This window comes from Rhinolophus ferrumequinum, chromosome 6, assembly GCF_004115265.2.
Source record: "Rhinolophus ferrumequinum isolate MPI-CBG mRhiFer1 chromosome 6, mRhiFer1_v1.p, whole genome shotgun sequence".
NCBI lineage: Eukaryota > Metazoa > Chordata > Mammalia > Chiroptera > Rhinolophidae > Rhinolophus > Rhinolophus ferrumequinum.
The window spans coordinates 94,908,063-94,933,205 of NC_046289.1; the positions used below are offsets into that span (position 1 = coordinate 94,908,063).

General features: G+C 40.1%; 1 protein-coding gene and 1 pseudogene across 1 annotated transcript in view; one reads left to right on the forward strand and one right to left on the reverse strand.

Annotated features, from left to right (window-relative positions):
- NEMF (nuclear export mediator factor) overlaps positions 1-10,842 on the reverse strand; it is a 50,069-nt gene extending 39,227 nt beyond the window's left edge. The window contains exons 1-4 of the mRNA XM_033107276.1: positions 10,650-10,842; positions 9,746-9,814; positions 9,507-9,609; positions 6,524-6,649 (exon numbers count right to left, since the gene is read on the reverse strand). Of these exons, the coding sequence (XP_032963167.1) occupies positions 6,524-6,649; positions 9,507-9,609; positions 9,746-9,814; positions 10,650-10,708 (357 nt within the window). The 5' untranslated portion in view covers positions 10,709-10,842. The remainder of the gene's footprint in view (positions 1-6,523; positions 6,650-9,506; positions 9,610-9,745; positions 9,815-10,649) is intronic.
- Positions 10,843-14,812: 3,970 nt separating this feature from the next.
- Positions 14,813-17,441, forward strand: LOC117023229 (uncharacterized; annotated as a pseudogene).
- Positions 17,442-25,143: the final 7,702 nt, after the last annotated feature.

Here is a 25,143-nt window from a genome sequence, read left to right on the forward strand (position 1 = left end):
AAACATAAAAATGGAGATAGAAAACAAAAAAGAATCAGTCAGAAATAAAGAATAACTGAAATAATACTTCAGACGGAATCAACAGCAGATTAGATGAAGCAGAGGATCAAATCAGTGGTTTAGGAGATAAGGTAGTAAACACCCAAACAGAACATCAAAAAGAAACAAGAATCTAAATAAATCTGGACACTTTTAAGGGGCTTCTGGGACAACACCAAACGTACCAAAATTCACATAATAGAAGTACCAGAAGGAGAATAGAGCAAGGAATTGAAAACCCATTTGAAGAAATAATAATGGCAAACTTCCCTAACCTGCCGAAGGAAATAGATATATGTGTGCAAGTCCAGGAAGTGCAAAGTCCCAAACATGATGAACCTAAAGAGGCCCACACCAAGACAAATCATAAATAAACACCAAAGGTTAAAGATAAAGAATCTTAAAAGCAGCAAGAGAAAGGCAATTAGTTACCTACAAGGGAGCTCCCATAAGAAATCAGCTGATTTCTCAACAGAAACTGTGCAGGACAGAATGGATTGGCAGGAAATATTCAAAGTGATAAAAGCAAGGACCTACAACCAAGGTTACTTTACTCAGCACAGCTATCGTGAGAATTGAAGGACAAAGAACCTCCCAGACAAAAAAAAGCTAAAGGAGTTCATCATCACCAAACCAGTATTACAAGGAATCTTAGAGGGACTTCTTTAAGATGAAAAGTATGAAAAATAAAGTATCAATAACTACGTATCTATCAACACTTTCAATATAAATGGATTAAAGATCCCATCAAAAGGTCGGGTGGCTAAATGGATACGAAAACAAGACTCCCGCATGTGCTGCCTACAAGAGAGACACACAGACTGAAAGTAAAGGGGTGGAAAAAAGATATTTAATGAAAATGGGAAAAAAAATTTTTTAAAAGCTGGAGTAGCAATACTTATACCAGACAAAACAGACTTTAAAACAAGGCTATAACAAGAGACAAAGAAGGACCCAGTAATCCCACTTCTGGGTATTTATCTGAAGAAACTCAAAACACTACTTCAAGGGGACGTGTGCATCCATATGTTCATTGCAGCATTGTTTACAACGGCAGAGATGTGGAAGCAGCCTGGGTATATGTCGATGGATGAATGGATGAAGAATAGGTGGTACATATACACAATGGAATATTGCTCTATCATGGGAGAGAATGGACTCTTGCCATCTGCAGCAGCATGGCTGGACCTGAGAGTACTGTGCTGAGTGGAGTTTAAGATAGAGAAAAACAGATGCAATGTGATTTCACTTATATGTAGAATCTAAAGAATAAAACAGACAAACAAAACAGAAACAAACTCATAGATACAGAGAACATTTTGATGGTTGCCAGATGGGCGAGGGATTGGAGGTGGGTGAAAAAGGAGAAGTGATTAAGAAGTACAAATTGGTTGTTACAAAGTAGTCATGGGGATGTAGGGTATAGCATAAGGAATATAGTCAATAATATTGTAATAACTATGTGTCAGATAGGTACTAGATTTATTGGTGTGATAGATGGGAGGGGGTTGGTGAGCAGGGTGAAAAAGGTAAAGGCACTAAGAAGTACCAATTGGTAATTACAAAGTAGTCATAGGGGTGTAAAGTATAGGGAATATAATCAATAATATGGTAGTAACTATATGGAGCCAGGTGAGTACTAGTCAGGGGGATCACTTCTTGAATTATATAAATGTCTAACCACTATGCTATCCATCTAAAATTAATACAAAGTAATACTGAATATCAACCGTAACTGAAAAATTTAAAAAAGGAGGGAAAACGGTGAAGGGCAATAAAAGGTTCAAATTTCCAGGTATAAAACAAATAAGTCATGGGGATGTAATGTACATCATGGGGAATATAGTCAATAATATTGTGACAGTATGTTACAATGTCAAATGATTGCTGGACTTATCATGGTGATCACTTCTTTAGGTAGATAAATGCTGAATAACTATGGTGTACCCCTGAAACTAATATAATATTGTATGTTAGCTGTATTTTAATAAAAATCTTTTGAAATTTTAATATTGCCACATAATATTTTCAATAAAAAAGCAGAAGAACCTAATGAAAATAAAACTGCTCTAGAATACAACCTTCCAAATTTATTACAGTGAATACAGGGGTTGTTGTCTAACTAAAATATAAAAAGCATCCAAGAAAATAGTCACAAATGCCTTAGCAACTACTTAGAAGTTGGTCATAGAAGATGGAGAGAGTAGCCCCAATCTTATGAGAAATGACAGGTTGCAAGATAAGTGACTTCAGTAGGTAGGGCCACCATTCACCTTGATCAGAGATATAGATGACCAGAATTTACTAGGTGTTGAAAGAATACTACATAACTACTACTAAATGTTGTGACTTCAAAGCAGAGGCCATGCATTTAAATTTTTAAACATGTGTTTAATCTAAAGAACAGAAAAGTAAACCAGAGAAGGAAAATAGAGGGCCGGGACAGAAGTCCATAGTGTCTGGTTCAGGAGGATGTGACTTGAATAATAGACCTGGCCATTGAGCCCGGCACATAGAAGATACTCAATAAATGTTTCTTGAATCAAATTGTGCAGTTATCAAGAACATCTGGAAGATTCCGGTAAGGCAGTTACTTCCTGAAAGGGCTTTCCTTAAACCAAGATTTCCTAAAAGTACTCTGTAAGGTGGCTCCCCCTACTCTATTTTTTAAAAAAAAGGAAAAAAAGAATTCTGTGATCAAGTAAGTTTTGGAAATTCTATACAAGATATCCTTCTCTAGAAAATGTACACATCACATTATCACATGAAAGGTACTGATAAGTCCTAGAGTTAAGATTTTTTTTACCTTATTCTCCAAGTTCCTAAACTTTTATGACTATGGGACCCATTTTTCTAGACACACCTATTATCTTATGAAGTGGTGTCCAAGAAACATACTTTGGGAAATACTTCACTTAACTGTGATGTACACAATAAAGCATTTTCTGATCTTCGTTTACTTTCTTCAGAGTCTTTTCTACTGGAAACCTATTACAAATTAAAAAACTGACTTTCTTGGGTTTGAGTAGCAATAACCTCTTTACCAAGGCCTGAACAACTCTAGATAAACCATACATCAAAATTCCAGACATGAAAGCCAGACGATCCAACCCTAGTGGTGAGAGAGGAAAGAGCAATCTTCAAGATATACTCGAAGCATCAATCAACCTACCTCTCTGGGCATCACAGTGACTAGTGAAAATCCCCAAGCACATTCTCTCATACATAAATCCTTAATATCTATTCCAAGTTCACCACTCACTGGAAGCATTCTGTATCTTGACTGCAGTGCTGGTTACATGAATATACAAATGTGGTAAAATGCACAGAACTAGAAGCATACATGGTACCAGTATCAATTTCCTGATTTTGACATCGTACTATAATTACGTAAGATGTAATAACTGAGGAAAGTTGGGTGACGACTATCCCAGACTTCTCCGTTCTATCTTTGCAACTTGCTATGAATCTATAACCATTTCAAAATTTAAAAGTTTTAAAATAATGTTTAAAAGAGAGTAGAGTATCATACAAATTTTAAAAACTGACCACCACCTGAGATCACATACAAAAAAAACCAATTCCAGGTGGGCAGCAGCTACAAGGGAGGGGGAGAAGAGTGGTGAAAAGAGTCATTGGCGCAGGGAAGTGCATAAACGTTAAAACAAACGCAAGATGGGCCACTGCTCTCACTGCGCGTCCCACATCCAGGCCAATAACTAATACTGTACGCTCACTTCGTGCTGGTTCACTAAACTGTACATGTGTGATGTGTGTGTCATACCTCCAATAAAAGCTTAAAATTATGACAACCACATTCCAAAAACATTCATGAAAAAGAAAAAGAAACTTACCTCAACATTATTATTTCTAAAAATTGCATAGTAGTCTATTATTTGGGTTTCCCTTCATTATTTAAGCAAGCTCTTATTCAAAGACATTTAGGTTCTTTTCAAGTTTTAATTATTAGAAGCACTGTGATGAATATCCTGGGTATGGTCCTTTGGGGCATCTGTCTCATTTGCTTATGATAAATTACTGGAAGTAGGATTCCTAGGTCAAAGTTTATGCACATAAATTTTTAAAAGCATATTATGTACTGTCAAATAATCTTCCAAAAATAATGTTCTAATCTTCCCTTGTTCCTCTACATTCTTGCTAATACTGGTTATTATCAAACTTTCTAATTGCTTTTAGACTGACTGAGAAGGAAAAAAAGGAAGAAAGAGAAGGAAGAAAAATACCTTACTGTTTTTATTTTTCAGTAATTCCTGAATTCAGACATGTATGCATGCTTTTTATATGCGGTGTGTATTATTCTTTTTTTAATTGTCTATTCAAGCACTTTGCCCATTTTTCCACTTCAGTGCTCTGTGAAAATTGCATCTGAGAGTTATGCACATCTTATTTACCATACAAGTTAAAATACTGTTCCCCATTTTTCATCTTTCAATACAGTTCACGGTGTTTTCTATCTTACGCAGTTTTAAAATTAAGTAGTCCTATCTCTCAGTATTTGTTTTCACTGTTAGGCTGAGAAGTCCTTTTCATCCCAAATTCATCAATCTTAACCCATATTTTCACCTAGTACTTCTATGGCTTCACTTTTTAATTTTTTTTAATCATCGTGGTTTGGCTGAATGGTCTGCACCCCTTTACGTGTTAGCAGCACCTTCCTGAATACTTTTGATACCTTCTACACAGCAGATCTGCTAAACAGCACTAGAACGTGACTTCCGTGGTTCCTTGCTAACATATGTACGGCACTTAAGAACACAAATTCATTCAAAGTTGGGCAAAGCTGTGGAATTATGCAAGTTGTTCCTCTAGGCCAGGGGTGTCCAAACTTTTTTCAACGGTTTTCACCAAGTGCCATATGGAGTAAAATACACAAACAGCCGGGCCACTCACTCGAGGTGAAGTACGTATTGCCTCACCTGGTTTATTTACTTAAACTAAATATATTTTTGGAATTTGCTGCGGGCCAATTCACAATGGATCCCGGGCCACAGTTGGCCCGCGGCACTCCTGCCCTGGGCACTGACGTACAAAGAAAGCTTGCTGGGGTCTGGGACTCTGCTTTAATAGCAGCCTCTATTAATAATGCAACCTTACCTTGCCATGGAACATATATATTTCTAAGAAAGGCTTTCTATATAATTATTCTTATAAGATGGCTGGTTTGCTAGCTCCACAAAACGTTTCTGGGAAAGGGAGTGGTTATGACACAATTCTCTGGCCAGGCGGGAAGCCCTACAACATAATTCACCTGATCAGCCGCCATTTCCAGTTTTCTGAATCACAAGAATAAAAAACAAAACACCATAAAATCGTACCTACATTTCTCAACATGTATGCCATTTTCCTTGTATCACATTGCTTCTAACCCACTTCTCAGTAATTTCTGTCTTACAGAAATAGTATTTTTAGTCTTTATTTGTGTGCTAACAAAAGCAGCTGTTGACTATCTTTCTTTCATGAGCAATTAGTTTTCCTTTCCGTTTGTTTTTTTTGTCTTCAATGTTGTCTAATTTTACTAAACCTGGTTTAATCTTTCTATTCAGAGCCCCTGTTTGCATTTTTTGCTCACCGCCCCATAAGAGGATGACAAAGTAGATCTTCCTTAAATGAGACTCATTTTCCTGAAGCTATTATTTTTACAAAATATAAAGAACACAATGTTCTGATACTATTTCAAGTATGTGTGTTTCTCCTGACAATCTAAAAGGTTGAAAATACTAACATCACCATACAAAGGAACATCAGAGTGGTTAGGTGTAGCGTAAGCTCTGAGAGTTGGGTTTTCTCTTTTTTGCAGTCCAAGTGCCTGACTTAAGCTTTGATGACACAGATAAAAAGCCAGGCCACCTCCCCCTACTGATGATCCTTTGTTTTAGAGACCTTGATTTCTTTTGATAACTGACCATCGGGCCACTTGTTTTTTTCTCTTTCTGCACTTGAAATCCTGCTCATATGTATTTAAATTTTTGATGCATATGGAATTTATTTTGTGCTTAGTAGCTCATGAAACATTTCCAAGATAGAACTGAGTGACCAACAGGAGGAATAAAAGGCGAGAAGCAAGCTTTGTGAGGACATCAGCAGCCTTCCTCTTACAACTAAGGAGACTATCAAAACATGGACCGTTTCTGAGTCTCAACTGCTGTCTTACTTATGACAAGACTGTTTGACTTTTCCAGCTGCACCACACTAGTCCTGAAACGTAACGTACCGGATAATTTCTTTCTCAGATCCTCATCTCCTACATTCACAATGCTACTGTAAATGACTGAGGTCTGCCTAAATCCTGATATCCACATAAAATGAAGGTTATTACTGGAAAATTATATTTTACTTGTTTGGCACTTGATTATTATCCTAGTGTATTAATAGTCTTCGACAGAAAAAATGTTCCACTACTACATGAATGATTAACAATATAATGATGAGTTCTCCTTTATCCCATCCCCCAAATTTCACTTACCCTATCATAGAGCTCAATGATTAAGTGATAAGCAGCTTCATCACTTCCAAATTGAAAATCTACAATTCTGTCCACACCGAGCTGTTTTGCACTGACTAATCTCCGACTCTTCAAATGCTTTCGGCACTAGCAAGAAACAGAAGAAAAAGGCATTTATATGGTAAAAGTGAATTCCTAATCATTTGGTACTAGTTTATATATAAGTTTCTTTTTATTACCATCAGGAATAATATTTTAGAAGCAGTAAATAAAATGGTATAATCATAAAATAAAAGCTTGCAGGTAATCAGAGGAAAACATTTTGTTTCAGACAACTCTGTTAACAAACTCTGAAGTAGTATTTATCTTCAATTTTTAAGTAGACAAGGATAGATCTATTGTGAAATTTACTGTGTTACTTTATACGGCTGCTAAGTCACTTGTTCTTGACCTGATGAGATGACCTCACTCAAAGTGGTAATCTTTCTTTTTAAGTCTCATTCTACTCCAATCTTTTAAGTATCCCAAATTTCCTTTTGTGTGCTTGTGTTCCAGATTAATTAATGGTTTCCACTAACCTTCCATTTCAAATACAAATTCTGAACCATGAGCTTATTGGTATTCTATAAATTAGTCCTCCAACTTATTCATATCCAATTACCCTCTATTCCACAAACTTTTAAAATATAACACAAAGAATTTTTCTGCTTTTGTTCCAAGCTTTTGATCATCATAGCTCAAATCCAAATGTAATAACTCCTATTCTTTACCAAACTGCATTCCTCATATCCCTAATCATACGTTTCTTGTTCTCATTAGCAATTAAGATAGGATAGCATGTTAAACCCGAATACAAACTACTTGGTAAATACTTTTTGTTTTAGATTAGTTGTACCACCCTTTAGGACAAATATTTAAGTATGACGCGGAACGGAACCAAGACTACTCTATAGCCCCTAAAAGAAATCTTACAATTGTTTCTAATTTTTGAATTTGAAAGACCCCCTTAGTGAGGACCAGTAAGAAAGAATGTTTTCTTCAACTCAAATTTAACACAAAAGTAAATCTAAAACCACCTTTTAAAAAAAGAAATATACAATCATTCTTAGAATTAATGCCAACTCTTTCATAACTCACATGACCTGATAGTTCAAATTGACTAAAATTCTCATTTTATGTACTTATATGTTCAGGCAGATATAAAAAGACTTTTCAAACTATACAGAATAAAAAATCTCCACCTCCTAAATTCAATAGTTCTGATTTAAGGTAACCTACATGGATTTTATTTAAAGTGACCTACATATAAGGCTATCTTTAAATCCCCAGGGGAAAATCACAATCAAGCCTTCCAGAATACCCCAGTAATCTTTTTAGTCAGGAAAAGAAAAGTTATGGTGAAAAAGGGAAGATAATTTACCATCAGTAATAGATGGACATACAGTGCGTAAGTAAAGCTTGTGTTTTTATTTATTTCCCTATTAGCAGCTTGGTGAAAACCACCTTCTGTCAGTGCCACAAAGCCATACTTAGTTAGCATCCTCAGCTGTGAGAACTAGAAACAAACGCTGTGATTTACCTCATACTGGACACGACCCGGCCGGTGCCTTACGACAGACCCTACCAGCTCTTTTATTTATAAAGTGCTTAACACTGTCTGCTCCACCAAATGGAATATTTCTACCTGTTTGGATTGACATGTATACCTAAGTCATAAAACTCTTTAAGTTTTTTTAAGTGTTTGACCTCCTATTGGTGTAGCCTAATTAGGGGATGTTTACACAATCCCAGTGTCATCTTATTGCCTGTTACATGGTCTGTAAAACTAAAATGACAATATTTGTTCTTTGTATCCACTGAGCTTTTAAACAACTTAAAATATGCACTACCCATCTACTTTGAAAAGTGCTATGAAAATATAAAGTGTTATTAATTACTATTAAGGACAATCCCCAAAAGAACCATTCTGGGTTATTATTAAGTAAATTAAACTTTTAAGAATCTGATAATTTTGTGACAGCCCTTGTGATCTGGGAAGCACTTACCTAACTTGTAATCCAAAACAGATTCTAAGTTGCTGGGGATAAGGCTCTTCTCTGTAAAGCCTCTAATGAAATAACACAATGCCAAAACAAACATATTTCTGAAGGAAAGTGAGGAGGAGAGGAAGAAGGAAAGTAACACGTATGGATTCCTGACATGTGTCAGGCATTGTGTTAGGTGCTTTACAGGCTCCTTCAATTAATCCTCACCAATAACTCTATGAGGGAGAAATTAACTAAATTTCAAGAGGTTAAATAACTTCCCGGTTATAAAACGATTTTGTGGCAAAACCATTAATTCAAAGTTTGGTATATCTGATTCTAACATCTCTCCTCTGTGCCACATGAACTTCCAGTATATCTGTTATGTTAATAAGCAAATTCTCAGTTTTAATAGTGAAAACAAAAGCAAAGAGCAGTAAAAAGATACAGTGATTGGTAACATGCTGATGTCACTGAGTATTCCAACAAAATACAGACTGGTAGCTCAAAAGTGAGCCGTGGAAGATAAGAGTAGGAAAAAGGGTTGGGGTGTTGGGGCGGAGGGGAGGAAAGATCACAGAAAGCCAAGAATGCTAGGACATAGGATGTTCAGAAATTAGGGGATCATGAAACATGAACTAATGAAAATGATGCTTTAGAAAAATTAAAGTTGATCTAATACAGAATTGTTTTAAGAGGGAGAAGTTGACTATAGTTAAGGGGCCATAAAGTTGAATGTTATAAAAGTTTGAACTGTTGACTCTGGGAACAGAAAGATTTAGAGCACAACGGGGTGTGACAGGTAATAGAGAGAAGTCAATAAACATCTACTTTATTCATCCCCATGTCTATCAACTACTCTATCTTTATTTTATCGCTATTTATAACAGTAAAGGAAAACCAAACAGTTTAAACCTTCAGTTGTGAGTGACCAATCTCAGGGCCTTAAAATTTAGCTTCAAGTACAACTTAAAATTTACCTTCATGGCAAAACTAGACGGCATCATATTCTTAGGCCACTCAAATTCTGTCGTGTGAATTCGTATGCCAGATTCAAGTAAAAGTGTAGCTTTAAAGTCTGGTCTGTAGAAGAAAAAAGTCAATTTTTTCTTTAGGGCATTTGCCAAGCTAACCCAGTGAAACAGACTAAAAAGTGCAGGTAAAATAAATTGATCATCTCATATTTAATTACCAAAGATAAACTGTAAAATGCTCTTACTTTTGAAGACGAATAAGATATGTCTTATTATCCACATCATAAACATTGTTTACTCTCATTCCTAGCAAGCTGCAAAGAGAAAGGAAACATTAACAAATTATGTTACCATTGTTACCAATTGAAACATAAAACTTCACACAATTTAAATCTGTAGGTGGAAGCAGAGTCTGTGAAAGGGGTCTTTCCGGACACTAAAGATATGTGTCAGCCAGGGAGCAGAGTCTGAAGACCCTGAGACATTGAGCCCAAAACTGAAGTGGAACTATTGGAGAACAAAAGTGGTCTATCAGCCCTGGGAATACCATACAACAGCCAGCGACTTTGAAATGACCCCATGTTTTTTAGGAAATGCAATCTAATCCATTTAATTTATTAGAAAAGAAAAAAAAAGTGAATAAGGCACTGGGAAATAAGACGAAGTGGACACAACTAAAGTAATAAAAAACCAGAGCAGAATACCGATCTCAGGCCAAATCTGTTACGTCCAGCTAAAACCGCGATGCACCCTTTCTTTGGGGCGAGGAAGAATGTCCAAGTAACCAGGCCTCCTGTCTGGGAAACCTCTAGAGCAAACGACTATTTTGGCGTCCTGGCGTCCACCTGGCATCTAGCGTTTTACTAAACGTCTGCTGCCAAACCAGGCGACTCAGGCCGACACAGCGAGAAGCCCGCCACAACCGGACCGTAGACCTGGCGAGGCTAGCAGCCCCGCAAGAGCACGGGGTATCCTGCAGGCCACGGAAAGAAGTCACGCGCTCGCCCACCCAGGCCTAGCCAGGTCCACAGAAGAACAGCACAGGTGAGAGTACCGGGAAACAGCGGGCTGCTCTTATTTTAGATCGTGGGGCCCCGGCCTCTGTCTCCTGCACCCCCCGCATGAGCTTGGTCACCCGTGGGACGGTACCTGGCATTCAGCTCCGCGAGTACCGCGCGGATGTCAACGGTGCTAAAGCGGGTCTTCATGGTGGGGTACGAGTGTCGCTACCGCAGTTCCCCCCGCGGACCGCCAGACTCTATGCCGAGAGGCTTCTGCGCAGGCGCACGTGGAGGAAAGCGACGGTGGCGCAGAAGACCCAATATTCCTTGAAGCGAACGTGTTCCCGTCACTTGCCGGAAGAATTCGGTTGTCAAGTCGCCGTCAGCTCGCTTTTTGCTGTACCAAAACTATTCGAAATAGATCCAAACTATTCTCTTGAAACTGCATTCCTTCCTGGAAAGCTTACAGACCTGTGCGGTTACCTTGCTCTCTTGCATTTCGGGACTCACGCCGGCCTCCATAGTGACCCTGCTGCTGGTCGTGACAATTTTCGAGGGACGAAGCGAAGATTTACTCAGATGGACCGTCGGGTTCTGTGTTTAAGGGCAAAGATCCCTTTCCATTCGATTACGTCCACGTGTAGAATTTTGAAATGCAAGAAGCGGCACTGCTTCATTCACCCTATAATTATCCTCAGCCATCAAGGAGAAGCAGTCCCCCCAAAAGAGTTCCTATTTTGAGGGGTCTTGCTCTACGCTGGAGTGTTCCGTAGAGTACTGCGGGATCCTCGAGCTTGGTACCCCTTGGCTCGCCGCAGTACCTGGTATGCGACAGGGGCTCTATAAGCACCCTTGGCAACCTGCATATTCAAGTTCTACATAATGAAGTAAGATAAAACCAAGACTAAGACAAGATTGCCCCACCAGAAGGATTCATAGTGTAGTGGGGGAAAGAACGAGCGAGAATGTAAATACGGCACCTTTTGTCAAAGCTCAAGAGACGGGGTCTCGCTATGTTGCCCAGGCTGGAGTGCAGTGGCTATTCACAGGCGCGATCCCACTACTGATCAGCACGGGAGCTTTGACCTGCTCCGTCTCCGACCTGGGCCGGTTCACCCCTCCTTAGGCAACCTGGTGGTCCCCCGCTCCCGGGAGGTCACCATATTGATGCCGAACTTAGTGCGGACACCCGATCGGCATAGCGCACTACAGCCCAGAACTCCTGAGCTCAAGCGATCCTCCAGCCTCAGCCTCCCGAGTAGCTGGGACTACAGGCGCGCGCCACCGCGCGGGGCAACAAAGCCAGACTTGGGAGGATTGTCCAGCCTACTGGCTGCAAGACGTCGCAACGAAAATTCCTACCAGCAGAGGCCGCTCTAAGTAGAAAGGGCGCGGTTGTCACTTCAGAAGAAACCTAGAATTGTAGACGCTAAGGGAGCTGCTATAATATAACACATGTGGCACACGAGATCCTATGGAATAGCTCAGAATATGAAAGAAACCGTTTGGAGAGTTTAGGAAAGACGGGTTAGCCAAGTTGACTGCAGTCCAAATTGTAAACGTGACAGATCTAACATAAACAACATTCAAGTTCTTATATTGGCTCTGAAGGTATTCCCAAAAGCTTGCATACGAGTACATATTTTGCATAATAAAAGCAACCCATGTAAAAAAACGCCACACTGAAAGGGACAACACTCAGGTGCTACTTTCAAAACAAAAACTGAAGTTCTTTATAGCAAAACTCCCACTTTAGGGCCCTAGACCGCTAAGCTAGGATCAAGATGCTAATTTAAATTATACGTGGGACAGACGAAGTCAACCCATTGACTAACTCATGCAGTGCTTCTGCTGTGTCAAGGAAAATGGGCATCAGAAGAAAAATGCAAGCAAGTACTTAAGGGGGAGAGGTAGAGCAAGGCAAGTGTAAAAATAACAAGGGATCTTCATCATTTACTACTGAAGCCTATCATTTCTAGTTTTTTATTTCAGCAGGGATTCCTTATGAAGCTAAGAATTGAACTTGATCAACTTAAATAATAGTGGGATGATTAATTAAAATATGGACTATCTACACACATTTTATCTTTTTTATTTTTTAATTAAAGTTAACATTCAGTATTATTTTATATTAGTGTCGGGTATAGCGTAGTGGTTAGACATTTATATAATTTATGAAGTGATTCCCATGATTAGTCTAGTACCCGCCCCACACTAAACATAATTATTACAATATTATCCACTAAATTCTCTATGCTATATACTGTACATCCCTGTGACTGTTTTGTAACTACCAATTTGTACTTCTTAGTCCCTTCATTTTTTTCACCCAGCCGCCCAAACCATCTGGCAGCCATCAGTCTGTTCTCTGTATCTATGAGTTTGTTTCTGTTTACTTTGTTCATTTATTTTGTTTTTTAGATTCCATATATATATATATGCAAGTAAAATCATATGGTATTTGTCTTCCTCTGTCAGATTTATTTCACTTAGCATAATACCCTGTAGGTCCATCCATGTTGTCGCAAATGGTAAGGTTTCATTCTTCTTTATGGCTGCGTAATACTCCATTGTATATATGCACCACTTCTTTATCCAATCGTCTATTGATTGGCACTTAGTTTGCTTCCATATCTCGGCTATTGTAAATGATGCTGAAATGAACATAGCAGTGCATATATCTTTTCAAATGAGTGTTTTGGATTTCTTTGGATATATACTCAGGAGTGGAATTGCTGGGTCGTGGGTAGTCCTATTTTTAATTTTTTGAGGAGCCTCCATACTGTTTTCCATAGTGGCTGCACCAATTTGCAATCCCCCCAACAGTGCACAAGGGCTCCATTTTCTCCACATCCTCACCAACACTTGTTGTTTGTTGATTTGTTGATAATAACCATTCTGGCAGGTGTGAGATCATATCTCATTGTGGTTTTAATTTGCATTTCTCTGATGATTAGTGATGTTGAGCATCTTTTCATATGCCTATTAGCCATCTGCACGAGGTCTGACAATTAAGTTTATGAACTCATCCTAGAAAAAGTGCAACATAACTCATCACTGAATATCACTATGGTCACCTTCAAAGTACTCCCCTTGGGAAGCTATGCACTGATGCCATCACCTAGTTCTCCCTTCAAAGCAATTTTGGAACTCTTTTTCTGTAATAGTCATCAGAGCTGTCATCATATTACCCTTGATGTCCTGAATGTCATCAAAATGTCTTCCTTTCTATATTTCCTTTATCTTCAGGTAAAAAAAGAAGTCATTGAGGGCCATATCAAATGAGTAGGGAGGGTGTTCCAATACAGTTATTTGTTTACTGGCCAAAAACTCCCTCACAGACAGTGCTGTGTGAGCTGCTGCGTTGTCATGATACAAGAGACATGAATTGTTAGCGAAAAGTTCAGGTCGTTTTTGTCTAACTTTTTCACACAGCCTTTTCAGCACTTCCAAATAGTAAACTTGGTTAACTGTTTGTCCAGTTGGTACAAATTCATAATGAATAATCCCTCTGATATCAAAAAAGGTTAGCAACATCATTTTGACTCTTGTTTGTACTAATGGAACTTTTTTGGTTGTGGAGAATTGACTGACTTCCATTGTGCACTTTGTTTCAGGGTCATATCGGTACACCCAAGGTTCATCACCAGTGATAACATGGCCCAAAACGTCGTCTTGCCTCTCCAAAAGGTCTTGACAAACTTTGACTCTCCTTTGCTTTGGTTCATTGGTGAGATCCTTCGGGACCATTTTTACACACACCTTTCTCATGCCAAGATTTTCAGTTAAGATTTTCCTGTTTCTCTATCAATGTTTACTTGATCTGTTATGCTTCTCACAGTCAGCCAACAATTTTGACGCACAATTCGATGAATTCTTGCAATGTTTTTGTCAGTTCTGCTCATTACTGGCCGCCCTGACCTCTCCTCATCAGTGACGCGTTCTCTCCCCTCAGAAAAACATTTAATCCATTTGTACACTGCCGTTTTCTTCATGGTATTATCTCCATAAACTTTGACTAACATGTCCCTGATTTCACTTCCACTCTTGCCAAATTTAACAAGAAATTTAATATTTGTACGTTGTGCTAATTCAAGCTCAGACATTCTCACGACAGCACACAAAAACACGCAACAACAATAATGAACGCCATTCAGCAAGACACCGCCACACATCGACACAAACATAGCTGAGAGACACTGATACGCCAAGGTTATGACACCTTACCGAGCTGTTTGTACAGTGCTGCCAATGTAAGCACACGGTGGCAAGTTTGCGATTTTAATTGTCAGACCTTGTAGCAATGTCTTTTTCTCCATCTCTGTTAATAAAGACCACCAGAAGCCGTTTGCTTTTAGCTGGCAAAGCCAGCAATACACTTTCACTGTTCTACTTCAGGAGTATCAACTCTCCAGCCCTATATCATAATGAGTTTCACAGGGGTCTTGATCACCTTTCCCTTCTACAAGGTATCACACTGGTCCGTACATTGATAACATCATGCTGATTGGACCTAGGGAACAAGAAGTAGCAACTACTCGAGACTTATTGGTAAGACATGGTGTGTCCCGGGGAGGAAATTATCTGCCAAACATTCAGAGACCTACCTCAGTGAAATATCTAGGGGTTTTGTGGTGTGGGGTATGTCAACATATCCCTTTTAATGTGAAAGATACATTATTGTATCTGGACTTCTTACAACCAAAAAAGAGGCACAATGCCTAGTAGACCCCTTTGAATTTTGGAGACAACATATTCCTCACTTGGGTGTGCTACTCCAGCCCATTTACCAAGGGACCCAAAAAGCTGCTAATTTGAGTAGGTCCACATCAAGAGAAGGCTCTGCAACTGATCCAGGCTGCCATGCAAGCTGCTTTGCCGCTTGGGCCACATGCCCAGCAGAACCAGTGGTGCTTGAAGTGCTAGTGGCACATAGGGATGCTGTTTGGAGACTTCAGCAGGTCACTATAGGTGAATCACAGGTCAGGCCCTTGGAATTTTTGAGCAAAGCCCTGCCAACCTCTGTAGGTAACTACTCTCTGTTTTAAGAAACAGCTTTGGGCCTGCTACTGGGCCTTAGTAGAGACTGAATGCTTAGCCACAGGTCACCAAGTTACCATGAGACCCTGAGCCACCAAGTTGGGGATGCACAGCAGCACTCCACCATCAAATGGAAGAAGTGGTATATATGAGATTGGACTCAAGCAGGCCCTGAAGGACAAATAAGTTTCATGGGGAAGTGGACCAAAGCCATGCTCCCCATCCCTACTATAGTACCTTCTCTTTCCCGGCCTGCCACTGTGGCCTCATGGCAGTTCCCTATGATCAGCTGACAGGAAGAGAAGACTTGGGCCTGACGTATACGTGATTCTGTGTGAAATGTGAGCATTGCCTGGCAATGGACAGCTGCAGCACTACAGCCCCTTTCTGGGACATCCCTGAAAGACAGTGGTGAAGGGAAATCCTCCCAGTGGGCAGAACTTTGAGGACTGCACCTGGTTGTTCATTTTGCTAGGAAGGAGAAATGGCCAGCCGTGCGATTATGTACCAGTTCATGGGCTGTGGCCAATGGCTTGTCTGGGTGGCGAGGGACTTGGAAGGAACATGATTTGAAAATTGATGATAATGGAATCTGGGGGAAGAGGTATGTAGATAGAGCTCTCTGAATGGATGAAAAATGTGAAGATATTTGTGTCCTATGTGAATGCTCACCACAGGGTGACCTCAGCAGAGGAGGATTTTAATAATCAAATGTTGAGGATGACCAACCTGTTCTGTGGTTACCAGTCCGCTTTCCCCCTCAGTCACCTCTATTATCCAATGGGCTCATGGACAAAATGGCCATAGTAGCAGGGAGGCAGGTTGTACATGGGCTCAGCAACATGAACTTCTGCTCACCAAGGCAGACCTGGCTGCAGCCAGTGCTGAGTCCTGGATATGGCATCAATCCCCCAGGGGGATCAGCCAGCTACTGGTAGCAGGTTGGTTACCCTGGACTACTTCACCCTGGAAGGGGCAGGGTTTTGTTCTTACTGGAATAGACATTTACTCGGGATACGGATTTGCTTTCCCTGCCCAAACTACTATCCATAGACTTAAAAAATGCCTTTTCCACCATCATGGTATTCCACATAGTGTTGCTTCTGATCAAGAAACTCACTTCACAGCAAATGAAGTGCATCAGAGGGCCCAGGCTCATGGACTCCACTGGCTTTACCATTTCCTCCACCATCCTAAAGCAGCTGGCTTTACAGAATGGTGAAACGGCCTTTGGAAGACTCAGTTACAACACCAGCGAGGGCTGAAGCAAAGTTCTCCAGGAGGCTATCTGTGCTCTGAATAAGCGTCCAATATATGGTGCTATTTCTCCCATAGGCAACATTAATGAGTCCGGGAATCACGGGGTAGAAATGGGAGTGGCACCATTTACTTTTTATCACCACCAGTGACTCACTAGCAGAACTTTTGCTTCCTGTCCCTCGCAGTCTTATAATCTGCTGGCCTAGAGGTCTTAGTTCTAAAGGGAGGAATGCTTCCACCAGGAGACACAGTAACGACTCAGTTGAACTGGAAGTTTAGACTGCTGCCTCGTCACTCGGGCTCCTCATGACCATGAAGCAACAGGCAAAGAAGGGAGTTACTGAGCTGGCTGGGGTGACTGGTCCTGACTCCCAAGGAGAAAGCGGACTGCCGCTCCACAGGGGAGATAAGGAGGAGCATGTCTGTAGGTCTCTTAGGGCATCTCATAGCATTACCATGCCCTGAGATTAAAGTCAGTGCTAAACTACAACCACCGAATCCAGACAGGAATACTCATGGCTCAGACCCTTCGGGAAGGAAGGTTTGGTTCACTCCACCAGTTAAAGAACCTTGACCGGTTGAGGTGATTGCTGAAGGCAAAGGGAATAGGGAATGGGTAGTGGAAGAAGGTGGTTATTAAGTAATAGGTACAACTATGTGACCAATTATAGATGCGAGGACTGTAACTGAGTAGTCTTTATTTTGTTACAAATAGATTTGTCTGTATTTGGGTGTATAGTTTGATATATACATACCAAGTAAATATCTTTGTTTTCTTTTATCCTCTTATCATATAACGTAAGATGTAATGACTTTCTATCATAGTATTTAAATATTGCTCGTTCTACATCATAGTACTTAAGTACGGGATATCGAGAAGAGCAAACATCGTCCAAGGACTCTGCATCCTCTTCTGGGGACAGCGTTAGTGCCTCTTTAGTTGTACACAGGATAGTTACGTCATGTTAGGCAGAAGTATGACCTTGTTGTTGTCATTATTTGGAAATTAAGTATGGTTTAAGAAGAGGCCTGTGGGAGTCTAGTGTTATGTGGTGGACTCGTGATGGTTAATTTTATGTGTCAACTTGGTTGGGTCACAGTGTCTAGATATTTGGTCAAACATTATTTTTATTGTTTGTACTAAACAATTTTGTACTAAAACATATTTGTATAGTGAATTAAACACTTTAGTTTTTTTCTGAACTAATATTTTCCAATTTTTTATTGTAAATACACATGATAGAAAATTTACCAACTTAATTATTTTAAGTGTACTCTTCAGTGGTATTAAATACATTAATAATATTGTACAACCATTATCACCATCCATCTCCATAGCTCTTTTCATCTCGTAAACTTGAAACTCTATAGCCACTAAACAATAACTTCAATTCCCCCTCCCCAGATTCTGGCAACCTCCAATTCACTGTCTACCTCTATGATTTTGACTATTTTGAGTATCTCATATACAGTGTTTGTGGAATCAGACCATGTTTCTCTTTTCGTGATGGGTTTATTTCACTTAGCATGATGTCCTCAAGGCTCATCCATGCTGTAGCATATGTTAGAATTTCCTTCCTTTTAAAGGCTGAAATTATTTCATGGTATGTGTACAGCACATTTTGTTTATCCATTCATCCATCAAGGGACACTGGAGTTGCTTCCACATTTTAGCAATTGTGAAAAATGCTGCTGTGAACATGGGTGTACAGGTATCTCTTGAAGACCCTGTTTTAAATTCTTGTAGGCATATACCTAGAAATAGAATTTTTGGATCATAGGGTAATTCTGTTTTTTTTAACTTTTTGAGGAACCACCATACTGTTTTCTACATGGCTGCACCACTTTATGTTTCCACCAAAAATGCACAAGTGTTCCAATTTTTCTACATCTGCACCAACACTTCCTATTTTCTGTTTTTTTTTAAAATATCTATAGTAGCCATCCTACTAGGTGTGAGGTAATATCTTGTTTTAGATTTCATTTCCATTTCCCTAATGATCATTGAAGGTGAGCAGCTTTTTATGTGCTTATTGGACATTTGAATATCTTCTTTGGAGAAATATCTAGTCAAGACTTTTGAAGCAGAAATTTCTAATTTTCCCCATATATGCAGTTGCTTTGGATGGCCTAGTCTTTAATTTCTAGCTCCCAAAATGGGCAAAAGAAAATAAAAATAAGACGGGGGGGAAAAGGGTGCTAGCCCATTTAATCCCCTGGAAGTTACTTCAGCTGGAAGGGGCAGGGGCTTCCAACTACGGTGGGACATGCAGCAGTAATGACCATCTGCCTCTTTGTCTGCACCTCTGTGACCAGAAGCAGCAATTAGGGAAAGAGTCCTTTGTGCCTAGTCTGCCCCCCAAAAGCGGTATACAAGCTGCTCCAGGAACAGGTATACATCTACCTGCCACAGAGCTACAAACTGGGGATGGGTGGCTGCTACTGCGTTGAGAGCTGAAATGGAGAGAAATTAACTTTACCATCTAGTCCTTTGCCTGGAAGCTGCAAGCCTTCAAAAGACTCCAGAATTGCCAAATAGTTACATCAAACTAATTCCTCTGGTGTAATTGTTGTCTAAGTGGAGAGGCAGATTCCTTGTGCTTTCTACTCTGCCATCTTCCCAAGACCCTCTCCTTCTGAACTAATTTTAAGCCTTTTTTGTTTGTGGTCACTGAAGTCTCTGTTCCATTACATCAATGTGGCCCACTAATGGTTTGACAGAGATTTCCTTAAATGGTAGAAGCAACCAACCAACCAACCAAACAAAAGAACCCTCCCTCACTTTGCAGACTGGGCTTAGTTGGGGCTCTTCTTCCACATTAGCCTCGAAGTTTGTAACTCTGCATTAGCTCTCACTTTCTTCTTGCTCAGACCCCGAAGATCAGCCAGATGTGAGAACTTAAGGTCTTCTCTGAGCATTCTCTCTGCCCTATGCATGTGTTTGAGCTTCTAGATTCTCTGGACTATAACAGAGCTTTTCATAGCCTTAATTCCCCCAAATAGTTCCTTCTCCAGCTTCTTTCTTCCCAGAAAGAAGCTTTTTTGTCTATTTCTTGCCTCGACTGTTATCTCTTGCCTCAGGTGGCAGCAGCTAATACATTTACCTTTAAGTGCTTTCAACAAATGATGCTCATGAAGCCTCCCTATTCCCGGAAAAGCCCCTATGTAAAGAAAACAAAGGCCGTCGGTCTTGAGCTCATTTCTTAAGAAGCTACCACACAGGTCAAAATACACAACTCCAGTTCTTTGAGAATTATGCCTGTACTGCCCCTTCTGCTACCAGCATCTTGCACATGGAATGTGAGCTGCTGTCTTCAAGGCCACTGGGACCTGGGGAGTAGGGAATGGTGACCAGGAAAATGAAAATGCCACCGAGCTCTAGTACTGGAATGATGCAGTTTTTTCTTCATTAAACATTTCCCTCGTGGTTGTAAGGTTTTGATTAGACTCTAAAATTCTGAAAAAAGCTGATTCTGACAGGTTTTCTCCCCAGCTTTTGACAACTTATTTGTTGCTTCTGAGAAGGACAGAGCCTAGGAGTTCTCTATTCCACCGTAGTCCAATCTGCCAAACTTTCACAAGGTGTGTTTGTTTATTCATGCATTTATTTATTCAATAGCCATAAATTGAGTGCTAGGCATTGTTTTATATTGGGTATTTTAGTTTCTTATAAGCTCAGCATCAGGCAAATAACACTCTGACTTTATCAACGGAAGTTTGGAATTTAGAGTGAAAGATGAGATATTCCAGTCCTGTGTTTAGATGAGAAACCAGAGGTAGAATACTATGTTCTGTACTGGAGATCATATTTTCCAAGAAAGATATATGAGTTTAAACTGGACAAAACAAAGGTGAAGTGAGACTGAAACCATGTAATGTGAGAAATGGTTGAAGGGTTGATGGGCAGAAATGATGTGTTATTTGTAACCCCAAAGGTTAAAGCTAGTACTTAGGAGAGGATTTTCAGGGAAATGAATCAAGTCTTAATACAAAGAAAAAACTGTCTATCAGTCAAGACTGTTCAAAGAAGGAATAGCTCTTTTGGGATGCAAACATAGGAGGTAAAGTCATAAAGAATACAAAGATAATGTCACAAAGTCAAAATAGTGGTTATGTTTAGAAGGGAAGGTTATTTGTGTATGGGCTTCCAGGACACTAGCAAGTTCTGTTTCTAGATACCAGTTATATAGTAGTTCACTTTATAAATTACTAAAACTTTACATTCCATGTATGTCTTTCATATGTATCACACATCTCACAAAAGTGAAAAACAAAACAAAAAGTTGAAGGATAGATATGTGTGGTGGGGGTTAGAAATGGCCACAAATTCTTTAACGCCCACAGGATAGGTTCTGTTCCCCTCCCGCCTTTGAGTCGAGACTACCTCGTGACTGCTTTTACTAATAAAGTACAGCAGACAGAAGGGATGCTATACTGTTATGTTAGTGCAAAGGTACTTGGGGTTTTTGCAATGGTTTTTAACTTTTTCAACCCAATGACTTTTGCACCAACCTAATATTTCTTGCTCTAGCCTTTAAGAGGACTGGTAGCTTCCAACGTGGTCTCTTGAAGCCCGAGTCACTGTGTAAGAAGTCTCACAACCAGCCACAGAGAGGACTGGAGACAACGTGGAGACTGAGATGGGCCTTACTGAGTGCAGTTTTCCAGCAAGGCTGTCAAGGCACCAAGCATGTGAATTCAGTTATCTTGGACCCTCCAGCTTAGACTAGCCATCAGCTGCAGACCACCAAGTGACCGCAGTCAATATTACCTGCAGCAGAATTGTCCAGCAGAGTTTTGCCCAAATTCCTGATCCTCAACATAATATAATGGTTATTTCAAAGCAGTAAGTTTTGGAGTAGTTTGTTATACACTGTCTTTGTTCCTTCAGGCTGCTATAACAAAACACGCCACAGATGGGATGGCTTAAACAATAAACATTTATTTCACACAGTCTGGAGACTAAGAATCCAAGATCAAGGGGCCCGCAGAGTTGGTGTCTGGTGAACGCCTGCTTTCTGCTTCATAAACAGCTGTCTTGTTGATCTATCCTCACGTGGTAGAAGGGGCAAAGGAGCTCTCTGGGGTGTCTAATCCCATTCATGAGGACGTTACCACCTTCATGACTCCACCACCTTCGAAAGGTTCCACCTCCAAATACCATCACAGTGGGGATTAGGTTGGGGAACACAAACACTGATTCTATGGTATATAATAGATAACACAAACAGGCAAATTTAAACAAAAAAATCGAGAAAGAATGCAAGCGTTCTAATATTAATAGTAAACAAGAGAGTTAAGAACCAAAAGCATTGTTTTGTAGAGACAGTGTTTTCTTTTTAAATCAGTGATGTATGTACTCTAAAGATCAAAGAGTTGTAAGTATTCATGTGAATATTTATACAATTTTAGCATGGCTGAGACCCTTCAAAGGAAAACACCAAAAGTAAAAACCATAAAAGATAAGACTGAGATCTGAATACATAAAATTTTATGAATGCATAAAACTTTAAAGTCTCTTCATGTCAAAAATATTCTGCCATTAACATGATTAAAGGCTTAAAAAATATGGTTAACTTCATGATATACTGAACTTCTTTCATGGATGTTGTAGGAAATTGTAAAGTGCACTTGGTGGGTGGTTGAAACAGGCTTTCTCTAATGATACTGAGTAAATGCCAAACAAAGTACACTTGTAACAATGGCCTTCTGAAAACCATGCTTTAACTCAGGAGAGAGTTTTTGTTATTGGAGAGTTTGGGCATTCAGGCAAGCTAAAGAATTAACTATACTTGGCAGGGCATCATGACAACCCTTAATCATACCTTACATGGCTCATTTTAAAATGACTGTTGTTCCCCCTCCCTCCATAGATCAGAAGCTCTGCAAAGGCAATGGCTTCTCTATATTATTTCTGCTTGTCTAGTATCAACATGGGGTCTGGTAACTATTTGGCATGTAAACATTTTTTTAAATGAATGGATAGATAGATGAATGGATGAATGCATAGATGAATTGTTAAAATATTATGGTTTGAACACACACACACACACACACACACACACACACACACACACACAGGAAGGGATAAGTATTGACCCTGAAAACTTGTTCAATATGAAGTTTTTAAAAAGTACGAGCATGGTAAAGAAGTTATTGGAATGATTTCTTTCTGACCTCACAGGGTTTTTTCAGCTACAGACTAACCTTGACACCTCTCATATATTCATTTGCTACTGTACTGTAACAAATTACCATAAATTCAGTGGCTTAAGCTACACAAATTTATTGTGCAACAGTTATGAAGTCCAGGAAATTCCAAATGGGTCAGCAGAATGGCATTCTTTTTGGAGGCCCTAGGGGAGAATATGTTTGTTTCCTTGCCTTTTCCAGTTTCCCAAAGCTGTACACATTCCTTGGTTGGTCACCCTGCATGACTCCAGTATTTGTTTCCAGGACACATCCTATCTGACTCTGACCCTCTTACCTCCCTTTTATAAGTATCATTGTAATTACATTGTGCCCACTGGGATAAGCTAGGATAATCTCCCCATCTCAAGATCCCTAATTTCCTCACTTCTGTAAACCCCTTTGACCATGTAAAGTAGGTATTATAGGTTCCCGACATTAGGATGTACCTATCATTGGGGGAGAGCCTACCACACCACAGCTCCGCAAAGCTGAGTTCTAAAGGTGGTGGAAAAGCCTGAAGGTGGGTCGGAATCTCAGGGCTAACAGAGGCAGCTACTCAAATGCACTCCTTACCACTATAGCTAAGTCATTCTGGGCCAAATTCAGGGATCTGTTCAGTAAAAAACGTGACATGCCCAAAGTGTTTTGCCTCTTATTTTTTGGGGTGGAATAGGGTAAAAATTTAAAAAGTGAAAAGCATGTCCACGTAATTTTATTTAGTGAAAATACATTGATTTGGAGGTGACTTGAATTCTTGAAAAAGTTGTCCTGAGGAATTGGAGTAGGATTTATTCCATGTAGTTGTAGAAGGCAGCCCCAGAAGCAACCACATTTTATGGAAGTTATCCATTTAATTGAAGGAGGGATTTTTTAAAAAAAAAAACCAAACAGATGTTTGTTCAAATGGAATGAGTCACCTCAACAAAATTGAATACAATTAGCTTTATAAAAAACTTACTACATTGTCCCCCTTTATTTTACAAATAGTGAAAATCTGCTTGGATCCTTTAAATCCCCAATAGATTATCAGATGACTGTCAAGACTGATGTGTGATCAATTTCCGCTGCTCCTAAAATGCCTGAATTTAAAAGGGAACCCTCTGAGAACTAAGATAGTTCTTTCATAAAGATGGAATTACTACCATAGACCACCAAGAACTGACAATTTGACAGATTCTGTTCTTCCATACATTATTCACCTATTTGTTTTAAAAAGGAGGTAAGGATTCAAGACTTTCTCAATATGGCTCAGCGGAGGGCATTGAGGCTTTGCTGAACACTGGGTTCAAGATCCATCCTTACCGGGTCCTCCAACCTCCTTGCACTTCAATTCTGTCTCCTACGTTAGTGGTTGGCAAGCAGAGAGACAAGGGTGACAGCATTCTGCCGCACTGGCCCCTCACTTCTGCTGTCACCGGGCGTCTAGGTTCCTTTTAGGTTGTTTTTCCCCCTACGAGGAGGGAGTAGCCGGGGCCCAGTCGGAAGGTCAGCACCCTCCGTAAATCCGCAGAATTTAAATATTCGGGAGAAAGACTTAATTAGCCTGATCTTAACGTCTGCAACATTTAAAAACAAAAACCTTGACGACAGTGGTGAAAGAAGGTGGCAGGTTGGCAGGAGGTCGGGAGGGAAGGTCGGGTCAGGTAAAAGAAACGGCGGTAACGCAGCAGCACGTTGGACTGCTGCGGCAAGAACTTGGTAATTTTGGAGTCGTAGGTGTGTTTTTTGTACTGGCGTCGGCGGCTTTCCTTCCCCCCCCCCCAACAGGTTGTGAGTACACGAGCATCCCCTGTTGGTTCCGAGAGTGATAACAGCTTTTCGCAGAGACGTTTTGACTATGCTCCAGAAGGGGTCAGTGATGAGCTGGCTGTGAGACCGAGTCATCCTGTTACTCTGCGAGCTTTAACTCGTAAAGAAGTAAAATGTGAGACAAATCTAAGTGAGAAAAAAGCCAGTAATGAAGATTGGCAAACTTGAATTACACGATTCCTTCAAAAGAGACGGGGTCTCGCTATGTTGCCCAGGCTGGAGTGCAGTGGCTATTCACAGGCGCGATCCCACTACTGATCAGCACGGGAGCTTTGACCTGCTCCGTCTCCGACCTGGGCCGGTTCACCCCTCCTTAGGCAACCTGGTGGTCCCCCGCTCCC